The sequence below is a fragment of the Pseudoliparis swirei genome, chromosome 2 (genome assembly GCF_029220125.1).
Source record: "Pseudoliparis swirei isolate HS2019 ecotype Mariana Trench chromosome 2, NWPU_hadal_v1, whole genome shotgun sequence".
NCBI classification, from domain to species: domain Eukaryota; kingdom Metazoa; phylum Chordata; class Actinopteri; order Perciformes; family Liparidae; genus Pseudoliparis; species Pseudoliparis swirei.
The window spans coordinates 13,764,592-13,782,129 of record NC_079389.1 but is presented as its reverse complement, the minus strand read 5'-3'; the positions used below and the strand labels follow the sequence as shown (position 1 = coordinate 13,782,129).

The 17,538-nt window shown below is 41.7% G+C and overlaps 1 protein-coding gene across 2 annotated transcripts in view; it reads left to right on the top strand.

Moving 5' to 3' along the window:
- The first annotated feature begins 2,624 nt into the window (after positions 1–2,624).
- Positions 2,625–17,538, top strand: part of LOC130208817 (E3 ubiquitin-protein ligase SH3RF3-like) — a 78,957-nt gene continuing 64,043 nt past the window's right edge. For both annotated transcript variants that reach the window (XM_056438171.1, XM_056438163.1), the window contains exon 1: positions 2,625–3,119. In XM_056438171.1, coding sequence (XP_056294146.1) covers positions 2,700–3,119 — 420 coding nt within the window. In that variant the 5' untranslated portion in view covers positions 2,625–2,699. The remainder of the gene's footprint in view (positions 3,120–17,538) is intronic.

Here is a 17,538-nt window from a genome sequence, read left to right as displayed (position 1 = left end):
GGACAACATTCAATTATAAAATAATTAAGTTTTTTATTGCAGATATTGCAGTACAGTATTCAGCATAATAAAACAGAGTATAAAGCAATGAAAGCCCGTTGGAAACACATAAGAGGCCTTACTAACTTACCTCGCCAAGTCTTAAGAAAACTGGCCATCGTTTGCTGACCCAACCCTTAGCAAGGGAGAACAAAAATGCAATATTAAAATTCTGAGGGAGGAAATTGCCCTCACAAGGACCGCTTAGCGTGTCATAATGTGCCAGTCGGTGTTCATATCCACATATTCTGGACATGGACATGCTGTTTTATATATCAAAACAGAGAATTACAACATTACAACATGTTAGGGCAGTACGTACAAATAAATATGTGCGTGACAGCCTTTGAATTTACGTCAAACAAATGGTGTGCAAGTGTCAAAATTGGACACGTCAATTTTAATGGCATCTCAAAGAGCTGTTTAGCCCTTATATCTACAAAAGGCTCATTACCATCCCTAATTGACCCGTCTATTGGTTAACGGCATCCGCCGTTTGTTTGTTATTGACAGCACTGCGTCCTGCAGGGAGCCATGAGTACGCTGCTTAAAAGGATTGAGGGGATTTTCATCCAATAATCATTTTTTGTTCACATCTCCCTACAGTTCTCCTCTAATTCTGAATCATTGGCTGTGGAGAATTGTATTAAGCAGATGAAACACGCTGGGCATGAGACATGAGTGGGTATGATAAAGAGAGAGAGAGAGAGAGAAAGAGAGGGAGACCATGAATTAGGGCTTGTTGCCAGCACTTTGGGGCTGCTGCGACAATGAAGCATTCAACATCCGGGCTTGACAACAACAACAACACAAATGTTTTTAGTGGAAACCTGTGAGGAATGGCAGGTCTTTGTTGATGAAATGTAAGAGGAGCTTCTGAAAAAGCACAACACATCTTCAAGTCATTAATGCTGCAAAAGACTTAACCATAACTTGATTTTTAGAAGTTTTTTTTTTCCTCTTCTGGTTCCATTTCCAACCGATAAATATTCAATTTGTGCCGGTTTGATTTGTGTATCGCTGTACAAACGCATACGACCATAAACAGGGACTGAAGGAGTAAATTATTCAGCGCTTCAGTCTCAATTTAGTTTATTCACATGGCTTTATTTTATTATACTACATGCGTTTCAACTGTCATTGGCTGAACAGGTCATCTAGTCTCTAGAACGACATACAGAATCTGTTATAGCGTAATATTTTCATTCCAAAATAAAATAACAAAACATTTGTGAATTAGGTACACTGTTGTCAAAAAAATACAGCATACACTGTTTTCAGTATCACGCACACACACACACACACACACACACACACACACATACACACACGCTCTCTTCCTCATTGTATGCCTAAGCAGTCCGCCCTCTGCTTTTCCTCATGGGTGGTAAATAGTGAGTCTACCCATCACCCAGGAAGGCGTCACTGTGTCAAACACACACACACACACACACACACACATGCATACACAACCACAGGGACAAACATACACACACATATGGCTCAATTACTCCCTACACCTTTAAGGCTGAAAGAGGAGCAGGTCTGAACAGGTGGACAGGCAAAGCAAGTCTGTAGTCATGGCTGAGAAACAACACAGTTGTGTGTGTGTGTGTGTTGAACACACACACACACACACACACACACAGACATACACACACATTTACTTCTCCTTGAAGTGAGTTGGGTCCATCATATAGCACAGGACACCAGCATTTGATTTTAAAAACAGTCCTGGAGTTTATCTATAAATACGTTATTGCTTACAATGTATACTGTGTTTTGTAGTCTTAGTAGTCTACATGATGGTCTAGACTCTAGTCTATAGGCAATGTTTTTGGGGAAACAAGATCAGTAAATGTCCACCAGAGGTCACTAAATACATGTATTTCCCAAAGCCCTGTTTTTTAGCTGGAGGTAGTGGCTGAGGAAACGCGCCTGTGCGCATCGATTCCAACTCAGTTTACATTTGATACTATCGGCTCTTCACAGAAGGCGAACTAAACCGAGCAAGCGCCACCATTATATGTGTCCCATGTTGCTCAAATCTGGGTCACATCTCTCAAAACGTAATCTTCATATTGACATTAGAACACCGTAAGAAGAGTTTGTGAAGAGAGAGAAAGAGAGAAGACAATTCAGCGGCTGTGGGCATGTCTGTCTATTCTGTGTTGGCAGGGTCTCTCTCTCTTTCTCTCTCTATCTCTCTCTCTCTCCCTCTCTCTCACTCGCTTTCTTTCTTCTAGTCTGTAGGCTGTCAATCTGGCTCTAGAGCGTGAGCGCGCGCCGCAATTCTTGATCGGCGCGCGGATGATGATGATGAGAGCGTGACCTCACCGCTTTCTGCACAGCTGCTGGAGACACACACACAGAGAGAGAGAGAGAGAGAGAGAGAGAGAGAGAGAGAGAGAGAGAGAGAGAGAGAGAGAGAGAGAGAGAGACAGACAGAGACAGACAGAAACACGTTGAGGTAATCATCTCGAGGAAGCCTACACGGAACAGCGGAGAACATTCACAACACATTGGTTTGTGCATCGCGCGCGCGGGGACTCTGTCGCGGGGTGTCCGTTGGCTGCCTTCCAGAATGTGCTGTGCCCCCGGTTCATTTCCACGGTACACGAGCCAGTCGCCGCGGCACCCCCACTGACACCGAAGCCCAGATGCTCACCCTCTCCGCGGACATGGACGAGTCTTCGTCTCTGCTGGATCTCCTGGAGTGCTCGGTGTGCCTGGAGCGCCTGGACACCACGGCCAAGGTGCTGCCGTGCCAGCACACCTTCTGCCGCCGCTGCCTGGAAAACATCCTCAGCTCCCGGAACGAGCTGCGCTGCCCGGAGTGTCGCATCCTGGTGGACTGCGGGGTGGACGACCTGCCGGCGAACATCCTCCTGGTTCGCCTCCTGGACGGCATTAAGCAGCGGCCCCAGCGGGGGAGCGGAGGAGGAGGAGGAGTGGGAGCCGGCGGCAGGCAGTCCCTAGCCGGGGGCTCGCTGCAGGGCTACGCAGCCGGGATATCCGCAACTCCCCCGGGCAGCGCAATCAGAGAGCTGCCCGTAGCCATCAGGAGCTCCCCTGTCAAGGTTGGTTACTTTTCACTCTTAAGATCAGACGATGTTTGCATGTGTCACCGTTTCATGAAACAAACACTTCCTACACATGGTAGGAGCAGCCAGGAGCGCATTCCCAATCCCGCAGGCGTCACTCCAAACACAATGACAACTTTAAGAGTGCGTCCCCTGCAGCAGCAGCAGCGCTTACTGGGAGATGTCTATCTCTTGACGTCTGCGTGAAAAGGGGAACAGGGTGTTCAGCATGCTGCCTGCACAGATATATCCAGCTGCTGTGTGGTTACAGATGCAAATGTTGAGGCTGTGTTCTGAATACCCACGCAGTGAGACTGATTGGAGCATTGACTGTTTGAGAACCAGGATTAGGAACAAACAGAGAACAAATGATGGGACTTGGAGAGAGAATAAGTAATAACAGTGAAGTGCACTGTTGTGTCTTTGTCACAGCTGATGACCAATATGCATCCTGTTGTCTATTGATTGTGTTGCTGAGTTCTCACTGGTCTTGCCTGTGATAGTCCCTGATGTGACACTACCTTGGTATTACAATTAGGGTTTATTTCCTGTGTTGCATTGAGCCATAGTTAAACTAGAAGAAGAAGAGAGGCAGACCGAGGGGGTCACCTGCCTCTGATGCTGGTGTTGTCTCGGCCCGGTAAAGCCCAGTTGGCCAAAGGCTGCAGCAGTGTGGGGTCCATGGGTGAGAGGATAGGAGAGGCTTGATGCAGAGCATCACGTGCATTGGCTTTGTGGCTGTGATGTGAGACGTTTTGAACAATGTGGCTGTAATGTGGCAAGTAGACAGAGAATGTGAGAGCAGCACTGTGTTGCATTCAGTGCTGGTCGTCATCTCGACTCAAATTGGAATAGATCTTACGCACAAGTCTTCAACAATGTCAGGCAGTTGGGGTGAGATATAGTTGTAATGCAATTAAAAAAACAAAATGTCATGCATTCGACAAACACTCAGCTGTTATAAATCTTTTTGGAAATAAAAATTAAAATTTAGATAGGATTTTTTTTTTTTTTCTTAAGCTGTATAATAATCAACAATATAAAAGAAAAAAAAGCTTGCAATATTTTCAAGATTTTTGTAATGATCCAGAATGCATGACATTTTGTTTTTTAATTGCGTTGTATTGCCGTTTCATTTACTCGAAGAAGTATTTAGGTGCAAAGTCTAAGTTTGCAATAAACTTTAAATATTTAATGAATTCCTAGATTCCTTTCACATTCTTTTCACTGCATTCGTTGTTTGAAAAAAATATGTCAAACTTAGTTTTGGGTAATGCACACCTGGTAGACAAGTGGACATATTCTATGAAATGTCAACATTGTTGTTGAATAGCAGACAAAAATCCCTAAATATTCAATAAGCAATCATATTAAAACTGAGTAATGCAAGTAGCTCTTCACATTTCAGAAGGTGTTCATCAAAACGAAACCCTGGATTCATGTGAAATAAAAAAATAAAAAAGCACGGCAGAAGAAACAATAGACGTGACCTCATCGGCAGCTTTTCTCTCATCATGTTGGAACTTGTTGAGATGAATGTATAGTATTTGTCTCATGTGAGCTTATGTTTTGTGGTCCTTCCTTATAAAAGCGAAGGGATTCTCGGAGTTGGAATGCACGAGCGGGGGTCGTGGGCAGGTGTGTTTGCCGTTGCCCTCGGCAACTTTTTCCCTGAGTTTCGTGGCATTCCCAATAAGAAGGATGCGATGAACTATCTGACAACGGTGTTGCCATCCGCGTTCCCACCCCCCCTTACTCAGTACAATAAGACTTATCAGGCAAGCTAGCCATTGATTAAAGCAGTGGAGCGCTTTGGTGTGATGAAGTGCAGCAGCAGTGAGCAGTCACTCATTCACGGCGATGAACAGGAATCCAAACCCCCTGCAACACTTAACACTCCATTTCAATCCACTCAATAAACTGTACCGGTCCCTGCAGGGCAATTTTGATGCCTATTACATGAAGAAGAAAAGCACACATACCAAAAAAAAGAAAGACAGTGCAATATAGGATTCTATATATTTTCTTCATTTCAGACAAATGCTAATTATTACTTCATAAAGAGCCAAGCGGACGTCTTGATTTGACCAAGAGAAACTTTACAGTGTCATAAATCAGAGGAGAGCAGCCAGTCCACACACTGGAAGAAGCGAGGACCAGAAATGTTTGGTATTAGATTGTCGCGTGACATAATGAAGAATGTGATATTTTACAAGTTGTGCAGGAGAAGAAATGTAAACCTTACAGAAAAGGAATACAAGCATGTAACCGCATGCACGGTCACACACGCACGCACACAAATGGACCCCAGCCTTTCGTGCCAGAGTGAACACACACACACACACACACACACACACACACACACACACACACACACACACACACACACACACACACACACACACACACACCTATAACCCAATACCCTCTGCAGTCCCCTGCAGTCACTCTTTGCTCAAGTGCCCTCTGGCTCCCCTGGGACCAAGACTTGATGATGAAAGTGTGAAATAATGTTCTCTTACAGTGGAAGTGCAACCTCCCTGCACTCAAAGATCAGGGGGCTTTTAAAATGGGTTGAATTTGACATTGAGTGACACACTAATGCAGTACCCCCCCCCCCCCCCCCCACACACACACACACACATACACATACACAAACACAAACACAGAGTTAATAAAGTAATCACACAGGTTAAACAGTCCACCTCATGTATTAAGGGTTGTAGATGAGAATGAATGTGTTGCTAGGGAAATAGAAGAAGAGCCAGATGTGCTGAGTCAGGCTTTTGTGACTAATACAGTGAATAGCTTACAGGAATATTTCACCGTGCCGGTTTAGTGTTGTTGGTTGTGTAGTCAAGCGTTTCAGGACTAAATCGCTTGTATCATATATATTTTTTGATCTTGGTTTTTGCTTTTTTTTCCACCACAAAAGAGACATGTTGAACCTGTTAGCAGCTGATGTCTTTGGCAACCCCTCACGACTCCCTCAGCTGCAGTGTTGTACATCAGCTGTTGCAGAGATGACGTTCTTCGTGTCCCTCCGTTTGCAGACAGCAGTGGGAAGACGCATGCAAACTGAAGAGGTGTTTCAACAATGTAACAATGTCACGTAAACTAAATAATGGGTCGGGATACATCTGTGACAATTGTAGTGTTTTTGTCTTTTTCTTGTCCAAATCCTTTGTCAGATTAGGACAAGATATTCAAACCAGTCTCAGTTTAGCCCATCTGCAAGTCACTCGAATGCTGGTGCTTGAACTGATCAATTAAAGTGTGTATTCAGTTGTCATTCATATGAGCAAGACAACAAAACCAAATGTAGAATAATCCAACATTTCCTGACATTACACTGGTAAGTGATGCGATTGTCATCACAACAGCTGATACCACACATCTCTCGTAGCTATGGTGACCATTTGCGTTATTGTTGCAGAGAAGGTCGTGTTTTCAGTTCTATTAGTCCATACGGACTATTCATACACTCTGTCATACTCATTGAATGTGTTATAATTCTGTAATGATTCCTTCTGGTCAGATGACATCTATTGCACCTGTCCATCCGGGGAGAGGGATCCTCCTCTTTTTCTATTTCTTGGGAGTTCTTCCTGATCCGATGTGAAGTCCTGGGACAGGGATGCCATATGTGTACAGATTATAAAGCCCTCTGAGGCAAATTTGTAATTTGTGATATTTGGCGATACAAAATAAACTGAATTGAAATGAAAATGTGTTTCTTAGCTTAATATCCAATAAAAGCTCCATATAAGTTCAGCCTTAGTGGATGTATGGATGTACCTTGTAGAACTAACTGCTTTTGAGAAAACCCCTTTCCAGTGAGTGGTTTTCATGTTTTAATATCTCGTCTCTTTCTTTGTGCTTATCTCATTCTGCACGTTTCTAATATGCAGCGATACATCTGTAGAAACAGTTTACACTGTTAAGGTGTCATTTTTCCACAGCATTAACCTTTTGCATTGATTTTCTTTAATTAGATTTAAATCTAATACCTATTAACGACACTGGTGGACTCAGTGATGAAATAATGTTTACTGGTCATTGCTGATTGGTATTCATGAAGCTGATCTTTTTTTCGACTCATCTATCCGTCAAGGATATGTTTTTAAAAGTGTCCGGGATAGATTTATTCAGCTGTGTGCTGAAAGTATTAAATTCATGTATTTTGATCATTTAATGTTCAAACAAGAACAATATTCCAGTCCATCCCCCGGGATCTTGGCAGACCACTATAATGCGACTCTAGATCTCTGAAAATCAAAATGTCACATCGAATTCAATTCTTGTCAGATGCCCAATGTGGTAATAATCAATATACAAATATGTATTCAGCCCAACTGCAACATATCCATAAAACCTATTGCAATGTTCTCTGTAAACTCCACTTGTTCACTTCACACCAAGTCTGTGTCATAATGATCTCCATCCTTGACCTCCTCCCTTACCTGTATCTACCTGGGGTTAGTGTGGTGACGCCCAAGGTTACCATGGCAACATATAGCCTCAACGACACCACCGGCTTTCATCTCTAGTGTGAGAGGTTGCTTTGCCCTTTCATTCCAGTGTGTGTGTGTTTGTGTAGGAGTTCTGTGGGGGTTCCAAAAAGGGTCTGTAACCAATCCCTGTAATTATTCTTTGAACGTGTGTTTTGTTTTATATTGTACTAAGACCAATTACACAATGCCTCACCTTAACCTGAAGCTTATTCTAACCACAGTCTTTTCTAAAAACAGCTGCCCTTGGAAGAAATATTAATGACCTAAATGTCCTCCCTTTCCAAAACTCCTCATCTAAAATACAGTTGGGTCCCCGGGAACATAGAAATACACACAGACACACAGACACACACACAATCTCTACATCTCCAGTGAAAGTCAGTGTATTCAATGCCTCCCACACCTTTACAATAATATATATGTGATGTGAGAAAGACTAATTTTCTGCGTTTCACAAACACACACTCACACCCAGACGAGCGTGCACATTCACGCACATTCATTAGTTTCTCAAAACACCATACTGTGGCAGGAAACAACAAGCTCTCAGTCATTACCTCCACATTACTCCCTCTCTTCTTGAGTACTGAACAAAAGCCTGACACTGTATCTTACACACACACATAGAGTGTGTGAGTGTAAGATCGCTCTCTCTCTTCTCAACCTTTTTCAACCCAGATTGTTAAATGAACATGCAAATGCACAAACACATCTTTTTCCTCTGTCGCTCTTTTCTCATTCTTTCTCATCTTTTTCATCTTTTTCTCTGATGTGTGTGTGAGGATAACTTCATTCATTTTAGCGTTACCACATAGAGGACGCTTCCCTGCACACACACACACACACACACACACACATATACACACACAGCCATTTAAGGGTTCGTTTCGCACCTTCTGGGATCTCTTGTATTTTTCTTTCCCAGTGATATTTTTCCCCAGTAAAAACAAGGCACAATTTGATTTTGAAGGCAATGAAGCTGCCCACAGCCAGTATTCAACATTGTGTCGTTTAAACCTCTTTAACGCCGACATGTACTGCGTAAATGTTGCCTCCAAAATGCTCCTCTCATCTGCCTGGAAGAGCCTCTGAAAGTGCATTTATTTGTACTACCTTGCAATGCAAGGTAAATATTCATGATAAATATATAAGTCATTAAATCACATTTTCAATGGATCTTCTAGTAATTAGTGAATTGTATGTGATACACAGAGGATAAAGGCAAGAGCTGGGCCAAATATGATCGATTACCAATCAAAGAAAATGTTGTTTTAAAGACCAAGTGATGGCAGCTTGTGGTAAAACTTGATCTGTCTATTGCAGGTCGTGGACTTAGGAAACATTAAACCTCTTGCTGCTAGCCACGCTAATCTTCAATCAGGACCAAAAGACAGCTTTGGCTATGTATTGGTAATGTAATGTGCTGATGCCAAAATGAGCGAGCATCCTCCATTTTAACAGCAGGAGATCAATCCTGTCACCTGACCAGCTCGCATGTGCCTATTCTGTCCTGTCTTTCTGTCTCCGTGTTGCTCTAACTAGTTGCGTTGCCCTGGATACGGGCGATGTCCACCCGCATTAGTCTCATCGTTGGCCCTTCCATCATCCTGGTTTTACAGATATGGAGATGGAAGAAGGATGAATGATTGATGGATGGAGGCAGGGTGGAGGTCGAGGGCAGCTTATTGCCCTGGTGATGGTGTAATGAGATAGTGTGTTGTGTAGTTTGGGGGGATGATCTGTAATGGGTGCTAAAGCCTAAACAAGCTTTGGAGCTTCACTGCCATTCCCACGGGTGCATGGGTGGAATCCCATCAATCCCATCCCCCAGTTGCACAAATACACACACACGCACACACATACACACACACACACACACACACACACAAACACAGACATTAGCTTAAGGGTTAACCCCCTCACTCCCGGGCCTATTGTTACTATGGAGATGAGGGTGAGATGTCAGTGGCCATTGGTCAAAGAAATACATTTCAGATGGAGGAATGGATTTTAAATTAAAATTCATTATATTAATCTTTGGGGTTTGATTTGAACTTGTGTATAAGGTGTAAGTGTCATTATTTTTATGAATGTTTGATTCTGACTGACAATGTGTTTCGTGGTAATATAATTGATCACTTAATGGTTTTCAGAATATCACTCAAGTTCCAGCAGCCACTCGGCCGACATTGTTAGCCACTGCGACATAGCATCTGCTAACATTAGCATCAGTCTTACTAGCTTCCACTTTGCAGGTGGAATACAAACAGCAGCATGGGTCTTCCCAAATGTCTCATGGGACATCTCCAACGCTACGAAGGCTTGTTGAAAAACATCAAAATCCACATATAGGTTATACAGCGCTATGAAGCGTGTCTGAAACAGCGTGTGTCCTAACGACTCTGTCAAACACTGGCATAGGAACTGCCCATTCAAAAGAAAATTATGCAAAATAGATTCAATTATTAGGAGTATATTTCCCCACAGAAAAATATAATTAAAATTCCCATTTGACTTCAAGTGAGTGAATGAGCTTTGACAACAATTCTACACTCCTTGCTGGTCGGGGTTTAAAAAGATATCAATGCACTTGAGCATTGGCAATATTACTTTCCGTGATACGCATGAGCCACATGCAAAGATTCACGACAGACAGGGGCTCTGATTACACACACGGTACTTCTGTGACGTGGGATGCAGTGACACATGTGAATGCAGATCCCGCTGTTTTGATTGCGTTAAAAAGGAAACTTATTGTCACTCAGGCTTTTTGCATCTACCGGTGTGTTCTTTACCATCACAGTGTCGATGTTAACCCTCCTGCCGCCTTAGGGTTAATTTGACCCTATTCAATGTTTAATGTCGCTGTTCTTTCGGTAGTCAACAAACAAACATAAAGTGCCTCACACTTAAACTTGGAAAACAATATTAATTCTAATAATTTTCTGGAGGTTTTAATTGCTGGCGTCAAATTGAACCCAAAGGGTAAAATATGTTAGTAAATATAAAGGTAGCAGGAGGGTTAAATATTGAATCGGGTCAAATTGACCCTAAGGCAACAGGAGGGTAGTTTTTCAATATATGGAATCTTCCCCTGTATTGTGATACTTATTGTCTCGCCAGGTTCTTGCCAAAAAGCATCTGTTTGTTCGGAGCGACTAGATGAGGTGCTGCAATAGCATTAGCTTCACGTTGTAGGTCCCCAGAGTTACCACCTAACATGAATGTTTTGAGCTAAACAGTTTCTTAAACAATTGAGAAAGCAATGACGCGTACCACGTTGTGTAAAACAACAACCTCATCGTTATCTCTAGTCCTCTCCGACGTGGGTGGGCGTTCATGTGCCACTTCCTGGTGGGAAAGTCGCATCTTCTGCATCACATTACATGTTGTCTGGCTAATGAAACGAGCAGCATTCAGACCAAACCAGTTACCCCCTGCCGCCATCTGGGACTCCACCATCTGGGTCAATGTGTAAAATTGCCCCAAGCAGCTTTAAACAGTTTTCTTCTATATAGAAAAAGTGTTACGAGTCATAGTTTGTGACTCCGGGTCGTTTTACTTTGGTGGTTTTTCCAGCAGCATGCAACGTAATGTGTGTGTCCGTTGTAATAACGGATGAGGTTCCAGTGGTGATGTGCTTGAAGAAGTGGAACGGTTCTCTTGGGGGGGAAAAGATTCATGGAAACACACTGTGGTTTCTCCAGGTGTCAGACAGTGTGTGTGTCTGTGGGTGTTTGCCTGTGTGGGAATACATTAGAGTTCCTTCCTCTTGTTGCACACACACTTCCTCAATCCTCCACCTCCACCTGCTCCTCCTCATCTTTCTCTGTAATGGAGAGATGTTGAAATGCACCCACCACCCACTTTAGACTTGGCAGGAAACAGACTCTTGGCTGGAGAAGAGAAGAGAGATCAGTCTACACACACACACACACACACACACACACACACACACACACACACTCACAGACACATACAGAAATACACACACATTTGAAGAGAATTTGGAAACATGGCAGCAAATGCAGGTCTTCGTCTTCATCGACCTGCTGTTCATTCTCACAGCTCTCAACTTCCATTCGCACCAACAGTGTTTATGGATATTTTGTGGAATCATTCTTCTCTCCTCTTGTTTTACTTTGCCCATAGGACTGAATGCACTTTTTGAGGTGCCTCTTCAAGGTTTGCTTATGTCAAAAGTTGCTCTTTGAAATGTGTTAAGTGAACCTTTCAGCAGTTTGAATGTCGTACACATCAAGCAAATAAAACATGTGTAATATGAGCAGGAACACGAACACCACGGGATTATTATTGCAGTATTGTGGACTACCATATGTTCAACATGAACTCACTAATGATGTATTATATTGTTGTATTGTATTTATAAGGTTTTTTGTCACTTTACTTTCATCCACTGAGCAATAACGCATTAAATTTTTTTCTGACTCGTGTGCTGCATATGTATTCATTTTTGGGGGTCATATGAGAACATTACAGGTTATTTGGGGACACTGATCCGCAGTGTTCATGGCTGCAGTACAACTGTGCTCAGCTTTCCATCCTGACGTCTGTGCCCAAGCATCCACTCCTGGCTGTGTGCGTACGCGTGCGTATGTGTGTGTGTGTACTTTGTTTATGCATAAATGCTATGTATGCACATTTGAATTGGCATATGCATGTTGGCGCAGTGTTTTGTGATGGTTTGTATGTATTTGTACTTAGAAATGAATGTCGTATGTGTTTATTATGTACAGAATCCGAATAAATCCTCATGTGCATGTGCGTGTTGTTTTGGCTGCCTTATGTTCCACATTTCTAAACCTTTATAGAGCTTGACTTGAGGTTTGAGAATGAGCTTGGTGTGTGTGTGTGTGTGTGCATGTGTGTGTATGTGTGTAGTTCATGGTAGTATATGTTTGAAGGAAAGAGAGTGTGCAGGGAAAGTAGGAAGGAAAATGTAAAAGCCTAGAGGCAGTTATGTCGTGCATTTTTGGCTCGGGTCTGGTAAGTTTATTTATGTGTGTGTATAAGAAGGATCTGGCAAATTTCTCCCTCCAAGACAGGGGTTTTGTCAGCATAGCGAAGCGAGGTCAAATACCAAACTCCGTCCGGCTGTGTTCTGTTTAGACTGGGAAGAATGGAAACACTGGAGCAATCAAACTACTTTTGCTCTTGGATGTGAACAGCTTTACTCTATTCAGAGACACTAAGCTAACTCTTATTTTCTCAGGTACTTGACATTAAACAGCCACCAAATCTCTGACCTGTTTGTTCTTGTTATTCAGTGTCACTCTAAAACACACAGAGAGGAATTAGTGAGAAAGAAAGAGGATATGAGACATATCAACAGAGACGTGTTGCCATGGGAACATGTACATACCAGTCCGGATCTCAAGTATACATCACAATGAATTAATTATACTCTTGGTGGGTTGATGTTTATCGGATTGTTTGTGTTTGTGCTTGTTGGAGTGAAGGCCTGCTGACAAACTGTATTCCATAAAATAAAAATGGGTACTATTATACTATAAAGGCTGGTAAAGGCTGCCGTTGTTTGTTGACAGTCTTTGCAATTAAATATCACACCCAATTTGGTAATAATTTGTGCTGGTGCACAACACAATATTACAGGAGTTAAGCAGTAATCTTAACCACAAGAACCATGTAAAAAGTAAGACACAGAAGGAGCCAAAAAGCAATGAAGCCAAACATCTGACACTTGTGTAGATTGTACAAATGTTTCTCTTGATGGACAAATCCACTCTTGCTGTGTAAGCAACTCATTTGTATTGTTTTTTCTTTGTAGTCCAGGGAAAGAATAACAATGTCAGTGCCATTCATGTTCAGAGACTGTGGCCCCTTCCCTCCTCAGGGAGCCTGGAAGTGCTTGCGTACCAGCATGTGAGCTGTTCGATGGGGAATTCTGAAAACAAGCCCGTTTTTATGGCTTTGTGTAAGGTGCATAGCAAATCGACCTGCGGATAACACTTTAGAGTCAACTGCGTTATGTGTAGGCATTACATATTTCTGTACAATACACAACTATTGCCAATGGTGGCAAATGGAAGCAGTTACACACACTAATGTTGACTGCTGGTGACTCACCAAGCTGAACATCTACTTCTGTTTGCTGAAATATCTTCCTAAATGTACTACAATTAGAAAAATTAAATGCTTGTCTATTTTAACTTTTGGTGGAATTGTATCATAATGGTGTGCTCAAACATATATTTTGTAGTACGTATGAATTAAACACATTTCACATCAGTTTTTATTTCGAATTTTATTGTAAATAAGATATGCCATATTGTGATTGACATCAAATATACACCAATATCAGAAAGATCTTCTGGTTCATACTGTAAATCAGATAGTAAAAAGCATTTGCTGGCATTTTGGACATCATTATTGTGCTACCACATGACATATATTAATAACTTATTCCTTTAAGTTTAACACTTTGACTTTCCGGTGGTGGGAATAGGTCCAAACCTGACAACACTCTTTGCTTGTGGAGAAAAGTAAATGCCCAGCCTCACAGTGTGTCAGAATGGGCTACTTTGCAGCTCCATTTAGTTATTTAACCTGAGGAAATGGCAACGTTGTTCACACTGCCCTAATTAATGTCAAAGAAGTAACTAATTTAGAGTTTGCAAAAGCATATTAATGGAAATGAATGACAACACACACCACTTTATCGACTCGTTTAGGCTGTTTTTGTTTGTTTTAAGGGGCTTGTTGTGCACTGACAAAGTACTGAGTCATGTTTGGCTTCGGGCAGCCCTGACTAAAATGACCAAACCACAACAAATTATATTCTTTTCTTGTATATGAGTAACTTTGTTGATTGGTTTTATGTTTGTGTGAAAGTGTGTGTGTGGGTGGTTGGGAATATGTGTGGAAGTGAAGGTGAGTTATCCTCTGTGAGTCATATGCTTTGTGTGAGTGGGTTATCTGTTTTTCCAGGGAGACAGATAAAGATGTCACAGTTATTATTCTGTTGTAATTCCCAACTGGAATCAATTTCACAAAATCTTCTCCTCTACATAATCTATCTTTCTTCTGTTTCCTCTTTTGTCTCACAGCCTGAAAACAAGAGTGACATACTGGCCAAAAGGATGTGCTTAACAATATCCTAAATATACCGTATGTTATAAAAAGAGAGGGTGTCATAAATATAAAAGATATGTTCCCCATGATAGTGCTATACCATGCGCCACACAGGCAACTGATACGGTGATGCACAATATTGAAAAACAGATCTATGATCCATCATGGTGTCTGTGTAACCAGAGAGGAAAGCAGCACAAAGAAAAAGCACGCTCATATTTACTGCATTGTAAAATGTATCATTTAAAGGTCTAACTACCCTAAATTAGACCAACATTGTGCTGGAAGAAAATCTAATTGTTCACAGTTCAACTACATTTTAGCAGAGGAAGGATCCACATTTTAATTTTTTAATTTTGTAATTTTTTTACAGAGTTACAATGAACCAACAATACATTAAAAAAGGGACACTTTCAATGGAATATGTATGTATGGCCTAAAAGTTTGTTTGTAAAAAAAGTCAAGATCAAGCCAAATTTGAATGAAAAAAGAAAAGAATCGGAAAAAAGGCAATTTATACTTTGCAGCGTGCCAGCGGGTAAAATATACCGCTATGGAGAATGCAGTCATTTTCATGCTATTCATTTTGGGTGTTTAAATAAATGTTTTATGTAGTCTACTACTGTGCGTTGTCATAACTCATACCTTCCCTTTGTACATGAAAAAGAGATTCAGGAATGTAAATCACACTTGAGACTTGCTTAATGCATGAAGCAGAGAATAAGTCTGATTGTGGGACGTTTTCAGGACTCAAGTGTCCTGGGTTGGTGGTGTTGCTGTTGAGGAACGTAAAAGGACTACAACTTCAGCATGTTGTTATAAAACCCTGTATTGTAGAACAATAAATAAAAGAACCATATACCTTGAAAATCAATGCATTCTCATTACGGGTAAATGTTTCCCATTTAAGAGTAAGTTCTGTATTTTTCCAACTGTTTTCTATTTTTCCATGTTTATGTCTAAGTGACAAATGGGGTACAGGCATTGTTTAGTCCAGTATTGAGAGGTAATGCCTCATGCAGCTGCAAAACTAGCTGTCATCATCAGAGTTATCATTCTTCATACTGCAGAAAGACAAGATAAGCCTTTATCGATCCAGAGCCACGGAAGACATTACTTAAGGTTGTCTTAAGTAAACTGAACTTCCTGTGTACAGAAATAATACTGGAGTACTACCCCTTTAAAAGAAAATGCTAATGTGCGTATTAATTTAAAACGTAGCCAGCTACAAATTTATAATCTATACATGATATGAATCAAACAGGCAAACATTTAACAATATACAATGTGTGTCAATCACGTCTCATCTTTTGATATTCAACTGGCACTAAAAGTGAGTATTCTCTAAGAAGACTAAAGCCCTCAGTGTCTTGTCTGCCGCGGTGCATCACTGTCATGTCATTCATGGCTCCCTTCTCTCCTCCCTCTCTTTCATCACTCCCATCTTGTCTTTGAGGGATGTTTGTCCTCCTGGAGAGAGACTTCTAGGCAGAATGATTGCAGCCACTTCTCCACTCAGCTCTCCATTCATTCTCTTCATCAGTCCTCAGACATCTGGCCGAAGTCCAAACTCATCTCGCGCTTCCTTTGCCCAGTCCTGCCAGCTCGGTTAAAACCTCATTGGTCATCATACTGTCGTCTGGCACAAGCTGCGTATCGCTGCCAATATCAGTCTTTTGTTGAGACCTGACTATTATCGATTTCTGTAACATCGCCATCTTCGCCTATGGCAAGGCATCATTTGTAAAATACCATCATCCTCATCTTTTAATCTGGCGATGTCAGAAAGTGACTAAAACAGAGAGTTGTTTCCTCCTAAATTGCTGCTGGTACAGAGAAGTAATCAATGAAAAATATAAAACTTTTGGTTCTTCATGTTTGAGAGTAAATCCTTTCTGGCCATGAATGTTCCAAAACCGTTTGATACAATACAGCCGTAACTTTTAAAGGAATTATTGACACAAAATGCATTGATTTCAGCTTTCATAAAAGCATTAGGTCCACGGATTCACTGCATCATGTGACTTCATGGCCTACTTCCACCACCATGTTCCTTTGTCTCAGGCTATCAAGACTAAAACTAGGCTAGCACTGAATATAGCATTGAACAGAAATGTCATGTGGATCATCATACTCTTCTTTTTCACCCGGTCTTCAAAGACGCTGGCGATGGTTGCGATGGCAGCATTATTCAACTGGGTGGAAATGTGCTGGAGAGCCACAGGAGATACTGGCACAGTCGTACAACTGGGACAGTGTCAGACCCTGAAGCCATGGCATTCCCTCTTCCTCTCTGAAAACACATTCTTTCATACATTAACCCCATTTCTCTCTTCATCAATGCTCCGCATTTCCGTCTCCCCCTCCTCCATGTGTCCGCTCTCTCTGTTGCCCCAGTCTTCCCAGTATCCCCGCTCTATTCAGTTACATTGTGCTTTCTGGTAATGAGCAGAACGAAGCATTTGGTGTCATTGATTGACATAATTGATACATGCAGGTAGTATTAACCGATCCCTTGGTAGTAAATTAAAATTCAATGCATGTCTCTGCCATAATAGGAAAAAAACGAAAGATTTGTATTGACGCTGACTGTAATTGTACAGAGAAATATAACAGTTTTATCACAGTTTGATTCATGCAATGTTGCAAGGAAGTCAGAGTTAAGAGCATTGTTTTGTTTGAATGGTTGAAGTTGTCAGCAAGCCAGATTCACTGTGGCTCCTTTTATCAGATCCTGCCACACTGGGCTGTATTAGCACTATAGTTTGTGTTCGTCTACAAATTAAACT